Source organism: Geotrypetes seraphini, chromosome 5 (genome assembly GCF_902459505.1).
Source record: "Geotrypetes seraphini chromosome 5, aGeoSer1.1, whole genome shotgun sequence".
In the NCBI taxonomy this organism is placed as follows: domain Eukaryota; kingdom Metazoa; phylum Chordata; class Amphibia; order Gymnophiona; family Dermophiidae; genus Geotrypetes; species Geotrypetes seraphini.
The window spans coordinates 161,327,709-161,352,113 of NC_047088.1; the positions used below are offsets into that span (position 1 = coordinate 161,327,709).

A 24,405-nucleotide genomic window follows, 5' to 3' on the forward strand; every position below is an offset into this window, starting at 1 on the left:
TATCCCAGAAAATGTGTGTCTGTAAAGAGCAGGTTTAAATGTAAGCACATAAATTCCCTAGGGCAATTTTCAAAGCAGAAATATGTGTAGCCTTTTATTTTTAATTGCCAGTCCCCTCCCCCCCCCCCATGCAAAAGGTAATGTACTATTTTTGTGTCTGTACAGTTATAAAATTAGCCCAGTCATAGCAGATACAAGCCTAAATATAATTAGCACTGTTTTCTTAAGGGTTTGCCCAAAGATATCTGATGCCCTAGACAAACTATATCCTCCCCTCCCCCCCCCCCCACAACTCGATCTTTCAGCAGCATTCGACTTAGTTGACCATTCCATACTACTCCAAATACTAGATGCCATAGGAATATCAGGTAATGTTCTCAACTGGTTCCAAGGATTCCTCAAAACAAGATCATACAGAGTCAAGTCAAATGATCTTCTATCCGACTCATGGTCAAATCCCTGCGGAGTTCCACAAGGATACTTTTCAACCTCTTCATAGCATCCCTAGGCATGGCCCTAGACGCCCTAAACATTACATCCTTCAGCTACGCGGATGATATAACCATCCTCCTCCCCTTCGACATTCAAGACCCCACCTCCAATGGACGCCTGAAAACAACATTGGAAACTGTAGAAAAATGGATGACGAACCACAAGTTAAAACTGAATGCGGAGAAAACCAAATTCCTACTACTAGAGAAGGAACAAAAACCATCCCTAACAGAACTAGATGTAAACACAATCAAATATCCAATACAGAATACTCTCAAAATTCTGGGAACACACCTAGACAGAGGCTGCACAATGCAAACACAAATACACAAAACCATAAAAAAAGCATTCTTCACCATGCGAAACCTAAAAAAAATAAGAAAATTATTTTCCAAAGAACACTTCAAGATCATTGTACAATCCCTCATACTCAGCTCCTTAGATTACTGCAACAGCCTCTACCTACCTTGCCCAAATACTATGATAAAACAACTACAGACCGTTCAGAACACAGCTATCAGACTCATCTACTCGCTCAGCAAATTCGACCACGTCACACCCGTCTATGTAGACTCTCACTGGCTTCCGATAAAAGCAAGAACTCAATTCAAACTCTACTGCTTACTTTTCAAAGTAACCCATGGTATGGCCCCCAATTACCTGAACAACCGTCTTTGCCGCTACCGACTACCCAGATCAAGAAGAACTCAGAATCTTTTCACCTTCCCCCCTCATAATGGTACCCGACATAAGAAAGTTTACGACAGCCTTCTAGCAACTCAGGCAGCGAAAATTGACCCCCCCATCACCAAACTGATGATCAAAACAACAGACATCAAAGTGTTTCGGAAAGAAATCAAAACATTTCTTTTCAAAAAACACGTCCTTACTTAATATTCCCCTCCCCAATCACACATGCACTCTCCCCAGCAAATAACACACTAGTCATCCCCTTGAACCTCATTTACCAAAAATATCCAAACTCCTAAATAAGCATCTCCCTTAGGTATCCATTTAACCTTCTCCTAAATAAGCATCTCCCTTAGGTATCCACTCAACTGATTCCTTCAAAGTTAGGTATCTTTCTTCAGTTGCCTATTGTTTTCCCCACTGAACCTTGTAACTACTTGAACCCTGTCAAGCTATTCTATCGATAAATCCAGATATCTTATACTTGTATTTCTATACCACAACATGTAATTTACTTAAATCGTTGTAATGTAATTCTCTCGGTAATGTCCTGATCTCTTTTAACTGTAATCTGCTTATAACCGCAAGGCACAGGCGGAATAGAAATCACAAATGTAATGTAACAAGGGCAACTCAAGACTCTACTATCTCTAGTCTATCTCCCCTTCTCTTCCCCACACTCCAACCTAGGTGGCCAGCATCTCCTTTCCCCTCTCTAATCACCTGAGGTATCCAACATACCCCCCTTCCCCAAATGTCCAGCATCTCCCTCTCTTACCTACATCTTCATCGTTGCTGCCCTTCATCTTACCAAACGGGCCAAACTTGCAATCGGATCGAACATAGCTTTACGCACAGGCCCACACTCAAATGCTGCCACATCCTGCCCTTTCCTTGTCAGAAGAGTTCTGTCTAGTAGGGAGGGCAGAATGCTACAGCACTTGAGTGGAAATCTATTTGATGGTCCCATACAAGATACTGACTCTGATTGCAACTTCAGCCCAGGTCTGATAAGAAATAGTGTGGTTGGGCCAGAGAAGAGTGAGGGATTGTTGGACATGGAATAGGGGAGGGAAAAGACGAGGAGATGCCACTCTCCTGCTTCCACCCTAGGAAGATGCCTAGATCAACTAGTGTATGTGCCAGCCTGTGAAGCATTGATGATTGGTGCTAATATTCATATAGTAAGGCCTGGATTCTCAAAACAGTTTCAAGGCGTCTAATGCCACTGTGGGTGTGGCTAACACCAGAAGTGATGTTAGGTGGCCTATAATGTCTATGAAGGTGCAATTCACATTTCTGGCACCTACCTTTGTCGGAGACATGATTCTATACCTGGTGCAATTGGGTGATTGATGCAATCAATGGCCACTTTTAAGGCAGCCGCTGACAACAGCGCCAGTTACAGAATCTGGGCCTTAGTTGAGAAATGGCTCAGTAGTTAAAGAAGCGGTTTGCAAATCTGGGTTCAAATGCTACTTCTCTGACACTATATCCCATTTTCAGTATTTATATCCCAACAACAAGGAATCTAAGTGGATTACAGAAAGTTAATTGACATATCATAAATTTCTAATTAAGATGCATTTTTAAAGCTTTTTGAAACAGTAGATAATCAGTTAACTTCTGAATTTGAAGTGAAATTGAATTCTAGATTTTACCAGATTGATAATTAAAAGAACTATCATGGAAATTTTATAGCAACCATGTCTAATAAGAAAGCCCAATTTGAGTATATGTCTAAAGCAAGAAGAAATCTGAGCAGCAGATAGAGTTATGAGTTCTGTGTGAGATGGGTATGAGAACGTGAACAACAGCCATATATAATTTTAAATACTACACAGGCCACCTTGAACTCAGTTCATGCATGAACCTGCAGCCAATGCAAGTCCCTTAATAGTGGAGCTGCATTGTTGAATTTTTTCAACAGTTTTGCTGCCAATAATTGCAGTCTGTTGTAGAGTTTCTGATGTAAATCTACATATAAAGAATTACTGCAGTCTGTTTGGATTGTTATTATTGCTTGAGCTAGAGTTTGATCATGTTCTGGGAAAAATAAAAATCTAATTGCTCTTAGCTGGTGTAATTTGAAAAAAAAGTCATCTTGCTCAAATGATTCACCTGTGGTTCCAGGGTCAATTGAATGTCTAAAATAAAACCTAGAACCCTAAAAGACATTTCATATGAGCTTGGGCAAATCACTTCACCCTCGACTGTCTCCGGTTCAGCTAGATTATAAGCCAGTTTGGACAGGGAAATAACTTTCACATACCTCAATATGTAAATCACTTCAAGCTTGGATTTAGATCAAGATGAGCAATAAATCTAAAATCCACATTTCAGACTTGTGCTAATTCAACCTCATTTTGCGTCTATTAAGACAAAACCAGATAGGTAGCTCTCAGTAGCGAAGATTCAGTGTAGGGAAAGTATGGACGTCGGTATACATGTGTTTTGCAAACCTCATAATGCTTTTTTGTCTGCTTGTTTTGTCATTGCTTCTTCTGCTATCACAGAGGAGGTATCTGCAAGAATAGTCCAAGTAGTAACAGCCGAGGCCGTAGCAGTCCTGAAAGGTGAACAAGAGAAAGAAGCCCAGCACAAAGATCAGCCTGGAAAACTGCCTTTAGGTAAAGCCAATAAGTTCCAAAGAGTGGAGGAGTAAATATGGTTATTTTAGTAGAAGAGGACACACAGATGTGACACTGTGGTGGCCAATGTTCATGATGGTTGGTTTGTTAGAGTGGAAGTCATGACAGTGCCAGTCCCGCTAGATGAAGTTATGGTGGTAATTTAAGGAAATATTCATTTAAGGAAAAGGTGGTGAATGCACGGAAAGGTCATCAGTGGAAGAGGTGGAGATGAGAACTATATTTATAAATTCAAGAAAGCATAGAACAAGCACAAAGGATCTCTAAGGAGGAAGGGTTTATAGAGCTTAATAGTTGGTATGGATGGGCAGATTGGATAGGGTGTATGATCTCTCTCTAATGTTATTTTCTGTTTCTATGATACAGTAGTACAAACGGTGGATGTCTTGAGTGTAGTGTTAGCCATGGACATGACAAATGTAGTAATTGAACTTGTGGATGTGATGGGTACAGTGAGGCTAGTGATAATGTTGAGTATAGGGACGATGTTAGAAATTATGGTGATTACAGTGATGCTATGGAAAATTATGATGGTTTAGTTTTAAGTTACATGTAATTATTCTTTCACACCAAAAAATTGAAACTTCATATTTTGTAAGAGAAAAACAGGTACTTCAAGATTGTGGGTATTTCATAAAACAGCAGGAAGATTACTATTTAATATTTATGGGACTGGAATAGTATATAATTGTATGGATATCCCTTTAGTTATTGAAATGATGATGGTGATAGTAGTGGTTATGGATGTTGAAATGCTACTTGATGGCTTTAAGGAAGAAACACTGACACACTGTGGTCATTGCTTATACTGCTAATTATAATAGAAGATATTGACACCAAATGGCCACTTGTGGTATTGCAGCTTTTTCTAGAAAGACAAAAAACTAAGTAGTACATAAGAACATAAAGATTGCCATACTGGGTCAAACCAATTGTCCATATAGCCCAATATTCTGTTTCCACAGTGGCAATCCAGGTCACATGTACCTGGCAGAAACCCAAATAGCAGCAACATTCCATGCTACCAATCCAAGGGCAAGCAGTAGTTTTCCCCATGTCTGTCTCAATAGCAGGCAATGGACTTTTTTTTTCAGGAACTTGTCCAAACCTTTTTTAAATCCATCTACATTAACTGCTGTTACTGCATCCTCTGACAATAAGTTCCAGAGCTTAACTAATCTTTGAGTGAAAAATATTTTCTCCTATTGGTTTTACAAGTATTTCCCTGCAACTTCACTAAGTGTCCCCCTAGTCTTTATAATTTTTGATGGTGTAAAAAATTGATTCACTTTTACCCATTCCACACCACTCAGGATTTTGTAGACTTCAATCCTATCTCCCCTCAGCTGTCCTTTTTTCCAAGCTGAAGAGCCCTAACCTCTTTAATTTCTTCTCATATAAGAGGAGTTCCATTCCCTTTATTATAATAGACAAGTTACTGCTTTGGATTATGTTGGTCTGTGGGGTCATAGCACCTGTTTGGGCCTCAAGAAACAAAACACAGAAAATGGAGTCCCAACAATGCTCCAACCAGGGAAGTCGAGAGTGATTAAAGTTAGAATGTCTTTATTTGTATAAATGAATTGTGACACAAAATCTTAAAATATGGGTGACCCGACAAGGTCCGTGTGTCGACTTAAAAGAGCCTGCCTCAGGGGTCAAGTACACAATACAACACGTATCGGTGATGTAATGACTTCAATGAGACTTGATCCTGAAAAACACTGAAGATCTCAGAATTAAGTATAAATGAGTGTAAGAAAGAGGCCATCAATGCACATGCTGGAGGCATGTCTGCTGTTTGAAAGATAGTAATATCATATATTTTTAGCTAAAAGTAATAGAACATCTTTAGGTGGTGATTGGGTCATAAAATAAATATATTTTTTGATTCAGATTTTGGACCAATGACAGTTGCAGTGCTTTTAGCTTGATAAAAGGCTTTCTTAAACTAGAAACTGAACTTTTGAAGGCCCAATATACAAAGAAATTGTTTTCTAGAGGGCTGATAACCCCTCTATTATAAGTTTTGTTCTGCCAATAGGAGTCCTGTAGTCTTTATAAAATATGCAAAATTAAAAAAAACTTCATAGTCTCACTGTTATAAAATAATTCCCCAAGAATGTAATTGTATAGTTGAGTACTGTATTTTCGTGTATAATTTTTAAAAAATATTATAGATAGCCTGCACCCGTATATCCTCCGCACCTGTTAATTTGCAAATGCATATTTTGTGGAGTAGGATTATGACTCAGACTTTACTGGATTTTCTTCTAATGATGAATGTGATAACTGAAGGCTGTGACTGATCTTAATATTTATCTTCATTAGGTTAATTAAAATAACATTAAAATGACAATGTTCATCAGTGTTGTGTGTGTGTTTTTGCTATAGACATAATTACTTCGATACAAAGGCCTACATCTGTCTAAAAATGGTTTTGTATACAATGTTGACATCATTGTGATATAATCAATATGCACCTAGATGGCTCAGTGAAATTATTTTTAAAGTTTTTTTTACCAAATTTTAATAAAACCTGAAACCTTTTCCATCTTCCACAGGGCAGGGGTTCAAATCCACACAACCCCCCACCCCTAACCCCCAGTACCTTAAAAGCCTCTTTTTGGCCTCATAAGAGATTATGAATTGTGGACTTTGCCATTTACATTTGCACTGTGTCATTTCTAGGGTCCAGAAGGAAACTTACTTTTACCCTGAGTTGGCTATGACCTCCTAAGATATCATCTCATATGGCAGGAACCCCTGCCTAAAAGGAAGCTCCTGTGGTTAAAGGCACTGCTTCTATCTTCCAAATATGGTGGGTTCAAATCCCTAGTATGGTCAGGTACCCTGACACATGTTCCTATTTTTTTATAGTGACAATCTGCCACTTAGGTGCATATTGATGATGTCACAATGATGCCAAAATTGTGTGTCAAACATGTCCACTTGCTCTGAGCCACAGCCACTGTGAGTAGGGTTTATCTTCTTATTTTCTTAAACTTTGGGAATGAGGTTTAGTATGCAATACATTTGTTCATCTGATTTGATTGAATAATGCATTATTAAACATCTTTTTCCATTATTATCAAAGAGAAGTCCTCTTTAAACAAAAAAACAGAAGGTTTAGTATGCAATATATATATATATATATATATATATATATATATATATATATATATATATATATATTTCATGTGCTTCGATTGAGGAACACAGAGGCCAAAGGAGTTTTTTTTGGAAAACAGTAGAGGAACTAAATATTTATTCTAGAGAAATGACTGCTTGTGAATCAAGAGGATAAAAGCTTGGCATTTGAATTGACATGGGGTTTAATGGCTGAGTGTGTGGTGCAGTGGTTAGAGCTATAGCCTTAGCATCCTGAGGTTCTGTGTTCAAATCTCTCATTGCTCCTTATGACCCTGAACAAATCACTTAATCCCTTCATTGCTATAGGTACACTAGATAAGAGTTTGAGCCCACCAGGACAGAAGGGAAATATGATAAAGTAGCTGAATGTAAATACCACTTAGGATATAAGTGGTATATAAATAATTAAAAGATAAATAAATAATATATAATTGTGGTGCCATTTATTGTATACAGTTTGAATGTGAAAAACAGCATAAAATTGCCGTTCTAATGACATCATAATGCTAAAACATGATAACTTTATAGATGTTATCAGGATACCTATGCGACACCTAAAAGGCAATTCTATAAAGGACGCCTAACTATACTTGCATAGACATGCTTACATTTGCTGGATACCATTGAGCACAATTCTCTATTGTGCATCTATGCAAAATAGAATCGCACAGAGCATTGTGCTCCCAGACATCTAAACAACACCTAATGTTTAGGTGTCCTGTACAGAATTTGCCCCTAAGGGCCATATTCTATAAACAATGCCTAATAATGGTGCTAATATTCAGTAAGGCCTGGATTCTCAAAACAGTTTCAAGGCGCCTAATGCCACTGTGGTTATGGCTAACACCAGAAGTCATATTAGGTGGCCTAAAGTGTCTATGAAGGCACGATTCACATTTCTGGTGCCTACCTTTGTCGGAGACGTGATTCTGTACCTGGTGCCATTGCGTGATTGAAACAATCAATGGCCACTTTTAAGGCTGCTGCTGACAACGGTGCCAGTTAAAGAATCTGGCCCTAGTTGAGAAATGTCTCAGTAGTTAAAGAAGCGGTATGCAAATCTGGGTTCAAATGCTACTTCTCTGACACTATATCTAACTTGCTCCATAAGCTAATGTAAATAAATACTATTAGTACTACTACTATTATTTCTAATGTGCCACTAGACATACTTTTAATGCTGTATGCATAATATGCAGGTACTTTATCTGTCACTAGTGCTTTTTAAAGATGGAAGTATCTGCCTGTGTTCTGATATAAACCTGGTGTAACTGGCGATGTCTACGTGCTGCAAGGGCACCCGTACCTTATTGTATTCTAGTAGAATGTAGGGTTCATTTTCAAAATAGAGAAATGTCCAAAAAATGGCTTAAAGTGGCATTTGGAAGTTTGCATCGCCAAAACATCTAAATCGCCATTTTCAAAACCTACTTTCTAGACATGTTTCAAGGCTGTTCATCTCTAGTGCATCTAAATCTCAAGGGGGTGTGTTAGAGATGTGTTTAGGACAGGCTTAGGACTTGGATGTTTTCCAGCGTTAGTCAAAAATTTCACAAAACATCCAGGGCACTATTTAGACTTTTGGGGCTAGATCTGTTTTGATGAAAATCAGGCAGGAGGGGGTACCCACTATGCCTGATTGATTTTCGACAAAAGATGTCAATTGCGGCAGACTTTCACAAGCCAAAACATAGACCATGTCGCGTCTGTTACAAAGACTGGTTTTGAGACTTTTAGTCCCTAAACAGATCACATTACAGTGCTGTTTGCAGAATTGCAGCTTCCATCAAAGGTAGGCACCATAAATGTAGGCCAGGGTTTTAAAGGCCTACATTTATGGTATCTACCTTTTGATGGAGAATCACACCTAACGTCAACTCTACCCATAACCACGCCTACTTTGATGTTAGACACCGCTAGGCACCACCTCTAAACACGATTCCAGTGTCTACTTTTTTATAATGAGAATTTATTTGGTTTTTAATTAAAGCAATTAAGTTAGGCAGCAATACAGCACCTACTGCTACCAAACTTACGGTGCCATTTTGAGAATCCGACCTTAGCGACTTACCATTCTTTCACCTTGTCACATCAGGATAGGTAGCGCCATCTACAAAATCACTCTCTTCTGTTTTACTACAACATACTTACCGCCAGAGTAAGTGGTACTCCTTCAATGAGAATTACCAAATCCAAACAAGGGAACTAGCAGTCACTGTTCACAATGAATATAGTGGGAATGATTCACTTAGGGATTGAGGCTGAAATTCTGTACAGGACACGCTAAAGTTAGGTGGTGATAGGCAACCTATTGCCGCCTAAACATCCAATCAGAGGGCACGTTTCTAAAAAATAATTGAAAGTGCCATTTTAAGGCACCGGTACCACACCTATGAAGGTGCATAGGGATACCTGTGGATGCCTAAGGCTGGCGGGGGTGTGGTTTGCTCTGGAAGTGGCCTTAGACGTCTGTAGGTGTCCCAATGCACCTCCATAGGCATGAGACCAATGCCTTAAATGTAGGCTTTTAAAATGCTGACTTACATTTAAGGTGCTTGTGTTAAAAAAAAAAGTTGCAATTCTACAAATGGCCCCAGTGCATGATTGATAGGCAATCGGTGGCCATTTCATAGGTGGGTACAGATGCAAGCACCATTTATAGAATCCATGCCTGTGTAATTAGTGGTTAAATTTATCTTCAGTATATAAAGGAGAAAAGACCTCAGCAGCCATTCTACAAAAAGAGATAAATACCTCTTATCTGTTCTAATCATCAGTTTTAAACAATTTTTGTTAATATATATATATATATATATATATTTATATTTATTTATTTATTTATTTATATGACTAATGATTACTAGTCAGGTATTATTTTTTTTTTAAACTTTATTCAGTTTAAAACTAACAATAAGTGCAACATAATATAGAAATATTTTACATTTTAATAGCTCTCATATGGGAAAAACCATTTATCATAAGGGGATCCTTCACATGTTCTTCTAATGTGGTATATATTATTCAATACAAAAAGTGCAAAGAAAGATGTTACATTGGTGAAACAGGCCAGATGCTAAAGACTAGGATCAACTTACACAGATATCATACAAAAAATTGCAATACCAACCAGGATGTCACATCTGTCTGAACAAATCTATTATAGCAGGCTCTTATATTTGACACCTCTCAAAGAGTTCAAACAATAAAGTAATAATTGGAGAGGCTCTAAAGTCTCTTAACCCACTGACCTCAGAAATGCCTAGGAGTATGTTCATAAATCTTCAAAGAACATACAAACCTATAGCGGCACCCATAGTCGTCATAGGTCACTAAATTCTTTTTATTTATTCAATAGTTTATATAAATATTTCTTTTGTTATTTAAAGTATCAAAACAGTACTCATCTTTTGCTTTGTTTTCATCTACGCGGGTGGGGGTAGGCACTCCGACATAGACTATGTTTCGCCCCTACGGGCTGTATCAAGGAATCCCCCTGCAGTAATAACAATTTCATTAAGTGATTTAACTTTTATAGTAATTTTAAACCAATATAGTTTAAATAACAAGCATTCTACAATACCTTAAATCCAGCGACTCATGCTTCCCGCTGTAGAGTTTTATATCAGGAAAACATGGCCGCGGCGTTTAAAGCTATAAATAGCTATACTCTAGCGTCATGACGTATCTCTAGCGTCAGACACACCTCCCAGCTGATTTCCCCATTATATTCTATTGCAATATCACAACCTCATTCAGATTAAAGAGAACCACTCAATTTCAGCGTTTAGTCCTAAAGGTATCACTGTATTTAATCTGTAGATCCATTTCTGTTCTTTAAAATTTAATTTATCTTTAATATTTCCACCCTCCCACCCACTAGAAACCTGGTCAATAACCTAGAATAAATACAGGAAATATAGAGGCTCCCCTTGTCCAACATTGGAGGGAGAAAAAACATAAAATTATAGATATGAAATGGAGGGTTATTGACCAGGTTTCTAGTGGGTGGGAGGGTGGAAATATTAAAGATAAATTAAATTTTAAAGAACAGAAATGGATCTACAGATTAAATACAGTGATACCTTTAGGACTAAACGCTGAAATTGAGTGGTTCTCTTTAATCTGAATGAGGTTGTGATATTGCAATAGAATATAATGGGGAAATCAGCTGGGAGGTGTGTCTGACGCTAGAGATACGTCATGACGCTAGAGTATAGCTATTTATAGCTTTAAACGCCGCGGCCATGTTTTCCTGATATAAAACTCTACAGCGGGAAGCATGAGTCGCTGGATTTAAGGTATTGTAGAATGCTTGTTATTTAAACTATATTGGTTTAAAATTACTATAAAAGTTAAATCACTTAATGAAATTGTTATTACTGCAGGGGGATTCCTTGATACAGCCCGTAGGGGCGAAACATAGTCTATGTCGGAGTGCCTACCCCCACCCGCGTAGATGAAAACAAAGCAAAAGATGAGTACTGTTTTGATACTTTAAATAACAAAAGAAATATTTATATAAACTATTGAATAAATAAAAAGAATTTAGTGACCTATGACGACTATGGGTGCCGCTATAGGTTTGTATGTTCTTTGAAGATTTATGAACATACCCCTAGGCATTTCTGAGGTCAGTGGGTTAAGAGACTTTAGAGCCTCTCCAATTATTACTTTATTGTTTGACATCTGTCTGAAAACACTTTGGAAAAACTGACCACTATACCAATAATTTTATGGTGAGAATACTAAAAGGAAATTTTAAGACAATACAAGAACGTAATACCTATGAAATTAAGATGATGAAATATTTTGACACCTACCAGACAGGATTTAACAAAAATCTGGGCTTCCTTTCATACTAAAAAAAGAAATTTAAAACTGGTTTGACACCTCTGTCTCCTATTTACTCACCAACTCTTCCTTTTCCTGTAAAACAATCGCTGAAATGCTTTCATGTTTCCCTTATATATACTGATATTTGTCAATCTTTGCTTATGTTTGATCTGAAGAAGAAGGGTTTCCTTCAAAATCTCATGATAAAATGCATTTAGTTAGTCCAATAAAAAAAAGTTTTACCTTATTTCCTTTTTTGTTTTATTTCTATGTATTTCCCTCTGTTTAGATTGTTAACCTCTTTAACTTAATGTAAATGTTCTAAGTGAAATATTTCTAGTAGTCTTAGATATTTTTGACTCCTTCAATAAGGACAGCTTCCACACAGACATGTTTAATGGCAGGGGTCACAAAACAAATTCAGAAAGGGAATTATTTTTCGGCTCCATTAGGTTCCTCGGTATTAAATCCTCTTTCCATTGATCACAATCATTGTTGTATCTAATTGGATCTTGAGAATCAATGATTGAGTCTCATTTATTTCTACATTGTTATTCATTTTTTACAGCTGTGGAAGAATCAGCTAACCTGCCTCCTTCCCCACCTCCATCACCAGCCTCGGAACAAATGGGCACCATGGATGAAGGTAAGGATCTTTTGAGTGTTATGTCCCCCTTTGATGGAGTAGGCAACAGGTTTCATTTTTGTAGAATAGGCAAATTAATTCCAGATTTTACTCAATGCATGCAGGTAGGACCAGATATTCATCTAACATTCTGATGTGCCCCTACATGCAGAGGGGGGGGGAGGGTATCCTCCAGTCTTGTTTTGCAATGAAAAAGGTTCCATCTTGATGCTATTACTGTCTCATAAGTACCACACAGCAAATATGTTCATTTAGAGGTACACAAGTTGACCATGACAGCACTTGTACAGTACTCCAAATGCCACCAGTCCCTTGCCTGTACTTTTAAGGGAGCAGGCCTGAGGGGATGCTGCTGCTTGTGCTTAATGCTTAAAAGAAATGCTGCTGGGAAAGAAGAGAAAATGCCCCTTTCAGAGAAAGAGGAGGCAGCAAGTTGTCTAATTGGGAATCTGGGTCTGCACGGATGGACTTGAGTTCTTCTTTTATTAGGTAAATCAGAACTAAAAGTTTGTTCATCCAAAAGGGTAAAACCAGGGATGACTTTGCCTCATCTGTCATAGCAGAGCCAACTAGTCATCCCACTCCTGACTAAAAAATATGGAAAGTCTTTAAGCAAAAACAAAAGAAGAAACAAAAACTAGTAAGATACATAGAAATATAAGTGAAAGAAAGTCAAAGTTAACCATTTTGGGTTTTTTCTTTTGCTGACATAACAAGGATAGCCAGAAAGAGTTTTCAGGTGTTTTTTTTTTCTCAGTCATGAAAGCAGTTTTGTTGCTGTTAGGCTCCAGAGAAGTTGAAGCAATCATACAATAAATTGACCTCAGTGTTGTATGTATATGGAGCCCTCTCTGCCCTGTGGTTCATAGACAAAACCGCCGAAGACAAAGGCGCGCGCCGACAACTGAGCGCAAGATGGAAGCGCGCGCCGAAGAAAAAGAGTGTTTTTAGGGGCTCCGACGGAGGTTTTTGTTGTTTAATACAGATCGCGGCAGCGTTAGGGGGGATTGGGGGGGTTGTAACCCCCCTCATTATACTGGAAACTTAACTGTTTCCCTGTTTTTTAGGGAAAAAGTGAAGTTTTCAGTAAAATGTGGGGGGTTACAACCTCCCAAACCCCCCACAATGCGGCATGATCTGTATAAAGTAAAGGGGGGGTTCCCCCCCACACCCCCGTCAGAGTCCTTTAAAACAGTAATTTTCTTTGGCGCGCGGCTCCGCGTTGCGCTCAGTTGTCTGCGTGCGCCTTTGTCCCGGGGCGCTTTTGACCTGACACCCTGCCCTGTAGTTGCTTTGGCACGTTAGGAGACAGGCTCCTTCAAGCTTCTGGTGTCCCCCCCCCCCCCCCTCCCTTGGGAGTGAATCCTCCAAGATCTGAAATCCAGATTCTGGAACATGCCAGCTAAAGTTTGATAGCTTATACTATATAAAATCTGAGGACACAGTTTTACTTCAGCGGCATGGAATGGTGCACTCTTCCATTTATTCAATTGCATGAGTAATGTTTGCTTCTGAAGGTTATACAGTATTTATTTAATTGGTATTTATTAACCACCTTTATGAAGAGATTCATCCTGAGTCTACTCTGCTGAAACATAGCCGTGTTGAGCCACTTCAGCTTTTCGATTTTAAACTACAACTAATAAAGTTGTCTACAATTACAATTAATATTGACTGAATCATGGTATTGTTTGGTGCTTCACTCCCTCTTTTCCTATATAAAAAAAACAGTTGCTCCCCAAATACTGTGATAAGCTCACCTTTTACTGCAGAATTCACCATCAACAACTCTCAAATTGCACATATTTATTGGCCCTGATTATATAAGTGATGCCTAGCCATGTTCAGCACAGAACCCAAAATTGTTTAATTGGCATGGTAATTGACTACAAACCAAAAAGAAAACTGCAGGGATGATGTACAAGATACCAAGTCTTTAATCTGGAACAATGAATAGTTTGTATCCAAAAGATATAGTCCACTTTAGGTTATAAACCAGGACCCGACACGGTCCGTGTTTCAAAAAACACCTCTTCCTACAGGTATTAAAACCACATTCTAGTGAATCATTCAGTATACAACTGGATAAAAGTACAATTTGGTGAACAGAAAGTCAAATCCGATAAGCTCCTCCGCAGGCAGTACCTTTTCAGTATAATACTGCAGAGGAGCTTACCAGATTTGACTTTCTGTTCACCAAATCATACTTTTATCCAGTTGTACACCAAATGGTTCACCAGAATGTGGTTTTAATACCTTTAGGACCCCTGAGGAAAAGGGGATTTTCTAAACATGGACTTGTGTCAGGTCCTAGTTTATAACCCAAAGTGGACTATATCTTTTCAATACAAACTGTTCATTGATCCAGATTAAAGATTTGGAGGGGCATAATTGAAAGGGTCGTCTAAGTCTGTTTACATCCAACTCACAAGTCGTCCAAAGTAAAAAAACAGCCTAGGACACATTTTTGAAAAATACGTCCAAAATGTATTTACTTTCGAAAATCGTCTAATTATACGTCCTGCCGATCTGATCGTCCAAGTCGCTAAATCGTCCATCTTTATCCAAAACGCCTAGAACAAGCCCTGTTGGACGTGAAAGGGGTCTGCCAGTGATAGACTGAACACCCAGACATGGCACCTAAATAGTGGGGTACCTTACAGGGCACTGCTGTGAACTTCACAAAAAGGGTGCCATGTCTTCATCTCACTACAGCTCCCTTATAGATAATGGTGAGCCCCCCCCCCCCCAGCCACCTCTAAAATCCCCTAGACCCACCTATCTACCACCCCAATAGCCCTTATGGCTGCAGGAGCCACTTATATGCCAGTACAAAAGGGTTTTGGGGGTATAAAGGGGAGTGTTCATGTTTAAGTATCAATGCAGTGATTACAGGGGCTTGTGGGCATGGGTCCTCCTCTCAATGAGTCCCTAACCCACCCCTTAAGCTGCCTCTGTGCTGGAAGACTAAGCTTTCCTATGCCAGGCGGCAAAGTGATAATGGTCTAGAGGCTGAATTTTAAAGGTGGGGTTAATATTTTTATAGGGGTGGGGGGGATCAGTGATCACTGGGGTAGTGTGTGAGGGTCTGTTTTATGTGTTTGCAGTGTTTAATGGTAACTTTAGGTGTTTTTTTGTGACTTAGATCATGTTTTACGTGGTATCTTGTACATCATCCCTGCAGTTTCCTTTTTGGTTTGCTGTTTGACATATTACTGCAGTTTTGCTGGATTTTTTTGCTTATGGTAATTGACTACACCATTAAAAGCTAATTTAACAAAAAAATTAAGACAATTAAGGTCCGCGTGGAACTTGGCATGATGCCTTCTGATGCCTACAATGAGAAGCCTACCTGCACTTACCCAAAAAGAAGTCATGGTTAGGGGTGGACAATAGGCATGGTATGACTTAGGTGTCTGTTAGGTGCCAGTAAATTAGGCCAGGATAACCCTGGCCTAATATACCAGTGCCTAACAGGAGTTAGGCGCCGCTAGGCGCAATTCTATAAAAAACACCTAATGGTTGATTGGCAACCATGCCGAATGGTGCTTAGGAGTTAAGCGCCATTAGATGTCAATCATAGAAACAGGGCCATTAACTATATTGTACAAAGTAACGTTTGATGATATTTACAAGAAAATGAACTATCAGGTCAACTTTTAAGCATACATTAATGTAAAGCATTCAAATACAAGGAACTCTGGACCAGGACGTGCTAGGATAAGACTTCAGTCACAGTGTCAGTCCAAATTACCTCAAAACAAAATAACTGGTATCCAGAAGTTCTGAACTGTACAGAAACTCTTCAGGGTATGCACGAAGGCCACATGGTGGGCAGTGAGAGATCTGGGGATTTTATTTCTTCCCAGGCAGTTCCTTGAGGGCTGTAATGGTCGATAACTCTTTAACTCGGGGTGAGAAACTTCACAACTGCACTATTTATTTTGGTGTGTTTTTTGTGAGGAAAAAAAAAACCACTTTCAGGGCCATGCTTGACCTAAACTGCTTACTAAAGCTAACTGGTCCCAGAACTACTCTGTTCTCCAGATTCAGTTCACCCCTTTCTCCCAGTTAGTAAAATCTATACAGGTTACCTCTGGTTAGAGGTAAGAAATGTTTCCTTTGGATGCCTTTCTGTGTCTGTCTTTGTCTTACAGCAGTCTGTAGCTTTGCTGCATCTCCAGTCTTTCTCTGAAGTGCCAACAAATACCCTTTTTCTTTTATATTGAAGCATATCCTCTTTCCTTTTTTCCCCCCAAATCATCTGTGGATTGCTGAGGTCAACCTCTCCAAACTGCCTCCATCTGGTCTGTGTCTTGTCACTCTTCTGCTCTCATTGTAGAGGCATCCCAGAGATCTAGCAGTGCATGACAGGGGCAGAATAAGAACATAAGAACATAAGCCGTGCCTCTGCTGGGTCAGACCTGAGGTCCATCATGCCCAGCAGTCCGCTCACACGGCGGCCCATCAGGTCCAGGACCTGTATACTAGCCCTCTATCTATCCCCTTTTCCTTCAGAAAATTGTCCAATCCCTTCTTTTTTTTTTTTATTGATATTTTGAACTTGACAATGTATACATTTGAAAAATCGAAAAAAAACAAACAACTATATGAAAATACACTATTAACATCAGAAATATTACAATAAAATTTTTAAATCCCTTCTTAACCTATAACAGTAATGATATTATATTATACTCATCAATATTATAGAATATTATGAAATTTATACCTCTAAATAAATAATACACCCCCCCCCCCACACCCCCCTACCCACCCTGGATGTGCAAAGGAATCTAACATAAAGAAAAAGGAATCACTTTAATTATAATGTGACAAAATTAGTTAGCTCATGCGGCGGCCCATCAGGTCCAGGACGGTATTAGATTTCAAGAAGGGATTGGACAATTTTCTGACGGAAAAGGGGATAGAAGGGTATAGATAGAGGGCTAGTATACAGGTAATAAGTCTAACAACTTCCTATGCATTCCACTGATATAGTGTAAATAAATCCAATCCATGTTTGCTGTTAGCTGCCTGTAGGATTTGCTCAAGTTCCACAGCAAGTTGCATTGCCTCTACTTCTGATTTTATGTCAACCAAAGAAAGAAAATTCTAGAACTGAAAAAGAGTGAAGCCTATGTGGGAAGATTGCAGTTTCCATCTGTTGTATCTCTAAGCACCAATGGGTTCTGGTCCTAGGGTAGAGGAGTCACAGAAAAATAATGTTGGAATCATTGCATCCTCTTTAAAATCCCATGAACTACTGTGGCACATTGAGGGGAGTGAAGTCTTGTGTTAGAAAATTACAACTATCATCTATTATAGCGCCAAAAACTGAAAGAAGGAGTGTTGTAGTCCATGTGCTCAGGAGAAGCTGTAGCAAAGTGATGTCAGAAACAAGTTGGTATCCTCTTTAAAATCCCCTGAACTACCGCAGCACAACTGGCCCCTTTGGAGCCCCTTCTCTGCCCTTTGGCGTCACCTGGATTTACAGGAGCCTTATTTGTTTTTCCTCTCCGTATGAGGGTAAGTCAAAAAGTAAAGGCAAAATCCATTTAACAGCTTTAATAGAAGTTAACTGTGAGCAATTGAACTTATCACTTTTCCACATAGTCTCCATGCAAGGCTAAGCATTTGTATCGTTCAGCTTACTTCTGCGTATCTGCAGAGAAGAAGTTTTTTGGCTGCTCCCGAATCGAGGTGAGCACCGCTTCCTTTACTTCATCATGCTTTGTCTTTTGCTATCCGGGTCGCAGTGATGAACCCATGTCTCATCACCAGTGAAAATGTTCTCCAAAATACTTAGATCTTTTTCATATGATCCCTGGAACTAGATTGCAATTCCAAACGCTGTTGCTTGTGCAGATCAGTAAGCTGTTTGGGAACCCATTTTGCACAGACTTTCCATAATATTAGGAACTCGCACTCTGCATTCAAACAATTCAAAATTTGAACAGAAATTAAACACTAACACATCATTATTATGGCATAAATTTGGCCGCAGCTTTATTAATTTTCAAATTACATAACAATGTATTTAACTTATTTCATCTCCCTCTCTTCCTAGGCAGCCTTCCCTTTCTTTCCCAACAGCTAGTCGGTCCCGACCTAGCTGCTTCTCCCCAACATCCCCACATTAGATTACATTCCAAGTATCCCATCTGCAAGACCTGCGGTGTCGCCCGGCCTCACCTGTCTGTGGCGGTACCGCACACAGCATACAACATTTATCATATCTTGAACTTATATTTCCCCACAATCCCTGGCCGCCTGGAAGGAACTCCAATTCATTTTCCGCCAAAGTGGAGACAGCATAAGCTTGTCACCACTCCCCCAAACTAGCTGCAGCCAAATTACACTTTAAACACAGCTTCCAACAAATCCTGCACTGTGCTAATGAAAATATCCAGACCAATATCAGATAAATGAGCCCCATCCGGCCTGTATAAGCCAGGGCAATCTGTAGATAACAAATCATGACTAAGGATCATACCCCCCAAACAGCCCACCCATCTAGCAACCTCCACATTCACCCTACGCCGCAATCTCTCAATCGCACGCTCATTTCGAGCATCTTTCCACACCAAACGAGGAATAATTTTAGACCAAACTAAGCGAGTTAACGGAAAATGAGACAACAGAATAACAAAATCCTTTTGCATTTGCCTAATCAAATCCACCCCCTTAATATGACATAAATCATTCCCTCCCAAATGAACAAGTATCAAATCTGGATAAGAGAAACGTTCAGCCTCCAACAAGGTTGGCAAGAGTTGATTCCAGCGCATCCCACGCTGTCCCAGCCAATGAATGGAGATACCCAATTCAGCCAGTCCAAGATTCAACCCCCAACGAGAAGAAACTGCATGCTTTCGTGCCCAGAATATGAAAGAATGCCCACATAGCCAGACACACACCTCCACTGGCAAAGTCCGGATGCGAGCTAAATAAGATAAGGAGAGAAAACAAATTAAGTGTAACTGAACATATCAATTAGTACGAACATAACCCAAATACCTATTGGACGCCCACCTCCCAATTTTCCTAATGAAATCCGGAGACCCACCCTCCTGAGCCGCAAAAGTAGCTGCCCCAATTCGAAAGGAATGAGTGCCAAATAGCGCAGGATTTAAACCTACACAACCCAACACTCGTTTAAAAACTGCATTAAATTGAAACCGAGTTAATGGTGACCCATCCGCATGCACCAACCAAAACAAGCCCTGTTGAGGCCGAATTGATGCATACCGATGAGCCAAAGATACGGGACACTCCGAAAATTGCACCACTGCATGCAATCGAAACCAACATCCTTTCCCCATAGGGTCTGTCTTGGAGCTCCGTATACAACCACGCAACTCTAATGAAGACAAAACCACATCACTAAACAACAACCCCGTCCTACCAACTGAGTTCTTTGAAGAAGCCACCAATTCACTGATGCGCAATGCCCCAAAAAAAGCCACTGAAAAGGCTAGTCGGAAAAGAACCACTTCAAAAGGAGACACACAAATCTTAGGAAGTGACTCCCCTATACTCACTAAGTGGTCCGTCAAAATAGGCAACCTTACCAAAGCCGGACTAAAGGAAGCCTTCCCACGAACAAAACCCACTCGAAGCTTACGAACTAAAAAGGAGGAAGTAGGATCCTTCCAACCTTGAATCTTACAAACAAAAGCAACCCCTGCCAATACTTGATTCACCACCCCCACCGACCATCCAACAGAATGCGCAAATAAAATAAAAGCAATGATAGAACTCTCATCAATGTTCAAACAATCAGCTCCTTGAAAAGACTGTAAAAAATACATAAAACGACGCCATCCAGCACTGTACACTTTCCACGTGTTAGGTGCCAACGAATTCTTCAACAAAGTCTGGAAGCTTCTAGGAAGTGCTGCCACAAAGCTGCCGGCATCCGTGTCGGGCCACCGTCCGCTCCAGGAGCCAACGCATGAAAACGGGTCCACTGAAAGCGAGAAAGAGAATCAGCAATTGCATTAGTATGACCAGGAACATGACGCGCCCTCAGTGTCAAATTCAAGCATAAACATTCCAGCACTATCAAACGCAACAAACCCAGTAACAATTTGCAATGCACTCTCTGCCTATTTACCGCTTCAACTACCGCCACATTGTCTGAACTTAATAAGACCCGTCTATTCTCTAATCTACCACCAAATAATTTCAGTGTCACCCACACTGGAAACAACTCCAAAAATGCAATGTTATCACACCATCCCCTGGCACGCCATCCCTCTGGCCAAGCCTCAGCACACCAAGCTCCATGAAAATAGATTCCAAAACCACACCCACCAGAAGCATCTGTAAACAGACGCAAATCAGTATCTGATACCAATGGCTGAGGCCATACTCTCACCCCATTAAACTTTACTAAAAAGGTTTTCCACATGAACAAATCCTCACGCACTACACGAGACAATCGTATACGGTAATGCTTTTTTGTAACACCTTTAGTTAATAAAGCCAAATGACGTGCAAAAACACGACCCATGGGTATAACACGAGAGGCAAAATTCAACCGCCCCACCAAAGACTGAATTTCAGCGAGGGTCAACTTCCTCCTCTGCACAGCTCTGTCAATTTCAGTACGCAAAGCATGAACTTTTTCCAAGGGCAAGCGAGACTCCATTCGCACAGAATCTAACTCAATACCCAAAAAAACCAAAGTCGAGCAAGGCCCTTCTGTCTTACTTTCAGCCAACGGTACACCCAACCGATTCATCACACCACGGAATGTATCTAACAGCACACTACACTGATTAGACCCTACAACACCTCCAAACAGGAAATCATCCAAATAATGTACAATACAGGATGACCCAGAACATTGCTCCATTACCCAATGCAAAAAAGTAGAAAATGCTTCAAAATATGCACAGGAAACCGAGCATCCCATAGGCATACATTTATCAAAATAATAATGTTGTTCAAAGTGAAAGCCTAATAAATAAAATGACGAAGGGTGAACCGGCAATAACCGAAAAGCTGATTCGATATCAGCTTTAGCCATTAACGCACCAGGACCCAAACCCCTTAACATGTCTAACGCCCTATCAAAAGATGCATATTGTACCGAGCAAAAATTCGGATCAATAAAGGAATTCACACTGAACCCCAAAGGAAAGGATAAATTATGAATTAAACGGAATTTTCCTGGCTCCTTCTTTGGAATAACCCCCAGAGGCGAAAGCACCAAATTATCAAAAGGAGGAGACAGGAAAGGCCCCGCAATTCTTCCCAAATTAATTTCTTTGCCCAATTTTTCCCGAACCACCATAACATGTTTAGCAACAGATGGTGAATTCACACAGGTATGCAACAGCAAGGGACCATCAAAAGGGATAAGGAACCCTTTAGTAAAACCCCCCCAAAGCCTGTCAGCATCTACCTGATTAGGATATAAGGGCAACCAATGAGCAAGCTCCTGTATATCAACGGGGGAAGGGGCCTTGTCCAGACACACTCGAGGCAGCCGCTCCAGCGGATCGCCCAACCGGTCCTTTACTCCAGGCCCCAGGACATCTAATGGCAGGGTGGGAGCACGAGCACTGACTACACACATGCCGGAATCTACACCCAGCTCTGTCACACCGACCTCCATTAAACTGGAAACAGGCTGAGCCCACCAATCCCACTCGTGCAGTGCCTTGCCACCCAAACCCCATTCCCCCAACACCAAACCCTGCTCGACCCATTCCTGCTGGACCTGAGGCTCCCCTCCCCAAAGGCATAGAGCCTCCTGAGGAGGGGACTCCTCGAAAAAACGATGGTCGAACTGAAGTCATTTCAGTCAACCACAAGTCCACATCCCTAAAGCCCCAAGCTTCAGACTTATCCCGAGCCATACCACGTCGAAAATGCTCATCATAATTTAACCAGGCCCACCCACCATAAGTCCGGTAAGCCCGTAAAATCAGATCAGCATAACGCAGTAAGCCAGGATACAACCCCGGTTTGGCAGACCCTAACACACTAGCATACACATGAAAACCCAATAACCAGTTAAATATAGTTCGAGAAACTCTACTTCTCTTTTTCTTCCCCTCCTCTTTGCCTTCCTCACTTTTCTTTCTTTCAAAACCTTCCTGCTCAGATTCCAATAAAGCAAAGACATCCACATATTTCATTCTCAAAATTTTTCTCTTCCACTTCTGAGACAACTGCCCATCCAAAGGTGCAATTTCACATAACGTATGTCCAGAACGAGAAAATTGTGCAATGCCACCCGACGTACTGGGCACACCAACACCACTTCCAACCAGTGCAGCCACAGGCACCACATCCGACGAAGAAGATGAGGAAGGAGAATGAGAAGAATCCCAAGAATCCGAAGATTCCCAAACATGCATAGGATCTACCAAATCCAACCTCCTACTCTTACGATCCCTATCCATATGCCTAACCACATGCTGCAAGCGATGCAAAAAATTTTTATTCCTCAACCTTTTGCCTAAAGACTTCCGTGGAGCACCCCCCGCACTACCCACCCCTCCACTAACCAAACCTTCAGACTCTCTACCCCCAGCCACCATACCCAACAAATCAGACACACATCTAGCAAACTCACCAGCCGGAGCCGTCACAGGCATTGTGGAATTGAGTGATTGAGAGGTGCCAGGTACAGCAACATCAGGACCTTCTTCAGCCACCTCCGCCCTCAAAGCCTCCGGGCGCGAGCCACTGCCACCAGAGGACCCCACCACAGCAGATCTCCGTGCAGGTCTCACTCCAGCTGAAACACTCAAACTTTCAGCTGCAAGACGCCTGGCCACCTGTCCAACAGTGCTAGCCCTGGAAACATTATTTGTCTTCCGAGGGGCCTTACCAACCCATGCCACCTTCTGCCCCTTTCCAGGCTGTTTCTTTTTAGGCAGCACTTTTTGTTTAGGAGCCATAAATGAAGCAGCCCGTTTTGCTGACTGAGAAAAATGCTCCCAAGCCAACACCTAAACAAGCAGTGAAAAAACAAAATTGCAAGTAAAACACAAGCTCCCCCACCAGCTCAGAGCAGACAAGCACTCACCCAAGCTGCTGCATGAAACCGACCGCTTCCAATTCCAAACGGTTACCGCTTCCCCCACCTCCGAATCCGTGCTGTAACTCCGCTCCACTCCAACAACGACCGGCCCGCAAACCGGACCACCCAGCAAGTCCCCGCCGCTGCTCGAGCCGGAAAGCAGTTCGCTCCTGCCGCAAACCACCCAACAGGAACTAGAATGCAGGCGCACTACTTTACCTCACACCACGGCAACTGCAGCAGCTAACACCGCCTTAAAAACAAAGGGGAACTGCCCGAACCAGCACTAAAATCGCCGCGGCAAGTTCCCACACGAGCACCACCTCAGCACCAAGCACCAAGGTAAACGCGCCGCGAAACCACAATAAATTCAACTCCTTCACATTAAATTAAATGAACTTGAATTAAATGAGCTGAAATTGCCTGAAAGAATTGCTCCTAATTGACTCCTACCCTCAAAATCCTAATTTCCCACACACTTCTTTCCAGCCTACCCTCCTCACACCCCACCTCCCACAGACAAAACTTCCAACAATTCTCCCGCCGAAATCCACCACACACAATCATTCCTTCTCAACCAATCACCATTCACCTACACTTAATCACTAACTCAAAACCTATAAATTTAAACCAATCAAAAACTTCAAAACTCCCCATTAATTCTTATTAGCTCCTCTGTACCTCACTCCTAACCCCTTACCCCCCCCTCCCCTTTACCTTTATCCTGAACTCATGCAGGGCTCGTCCCATATTATGCGCCCTTTAATTAATTCAAAGGACTTTCTGTATCCCAAGTCATCATGTATTATGGCAAATGCGGAACCATAGATGATATCCAAATTTGCAGCCAATTGAGACACCATTATCCATTGGTCTTCTCTAATCAAGGCATCTGC

At 40.7% G+C, this 24,405-nt stretch overlaps 1 protein-coding gene across 4 annotated transcripts in view; it reads left to right on the forward strand.

Moving 5' to 3' along the window:
* The window catches only part of MAP2 (microtubule associated protein 2), a 744,831-nt gene that overhangs the window by 575,812 nt on the left and 144,614 nt on the right, over nt 1-24,405 (forward strand). For all 4 annotated transcript variants that reach the window (XM_033944572.1, XM_033944576.1, XM_033944575.1 and 1 more), the window contains 2 exons: nt 3,699-3,812; nt 12,388-12,465. In XM_033944572.1, the coding sequence (XP_033800463.1) occupies nt 3,699-3,812; nt 12,388-12,465 (192 nt within the window). The remainder of the gene's footprint in view (nt 1-3,698; nt 3,813-12,387; nt 12,466-24,405) is intronic.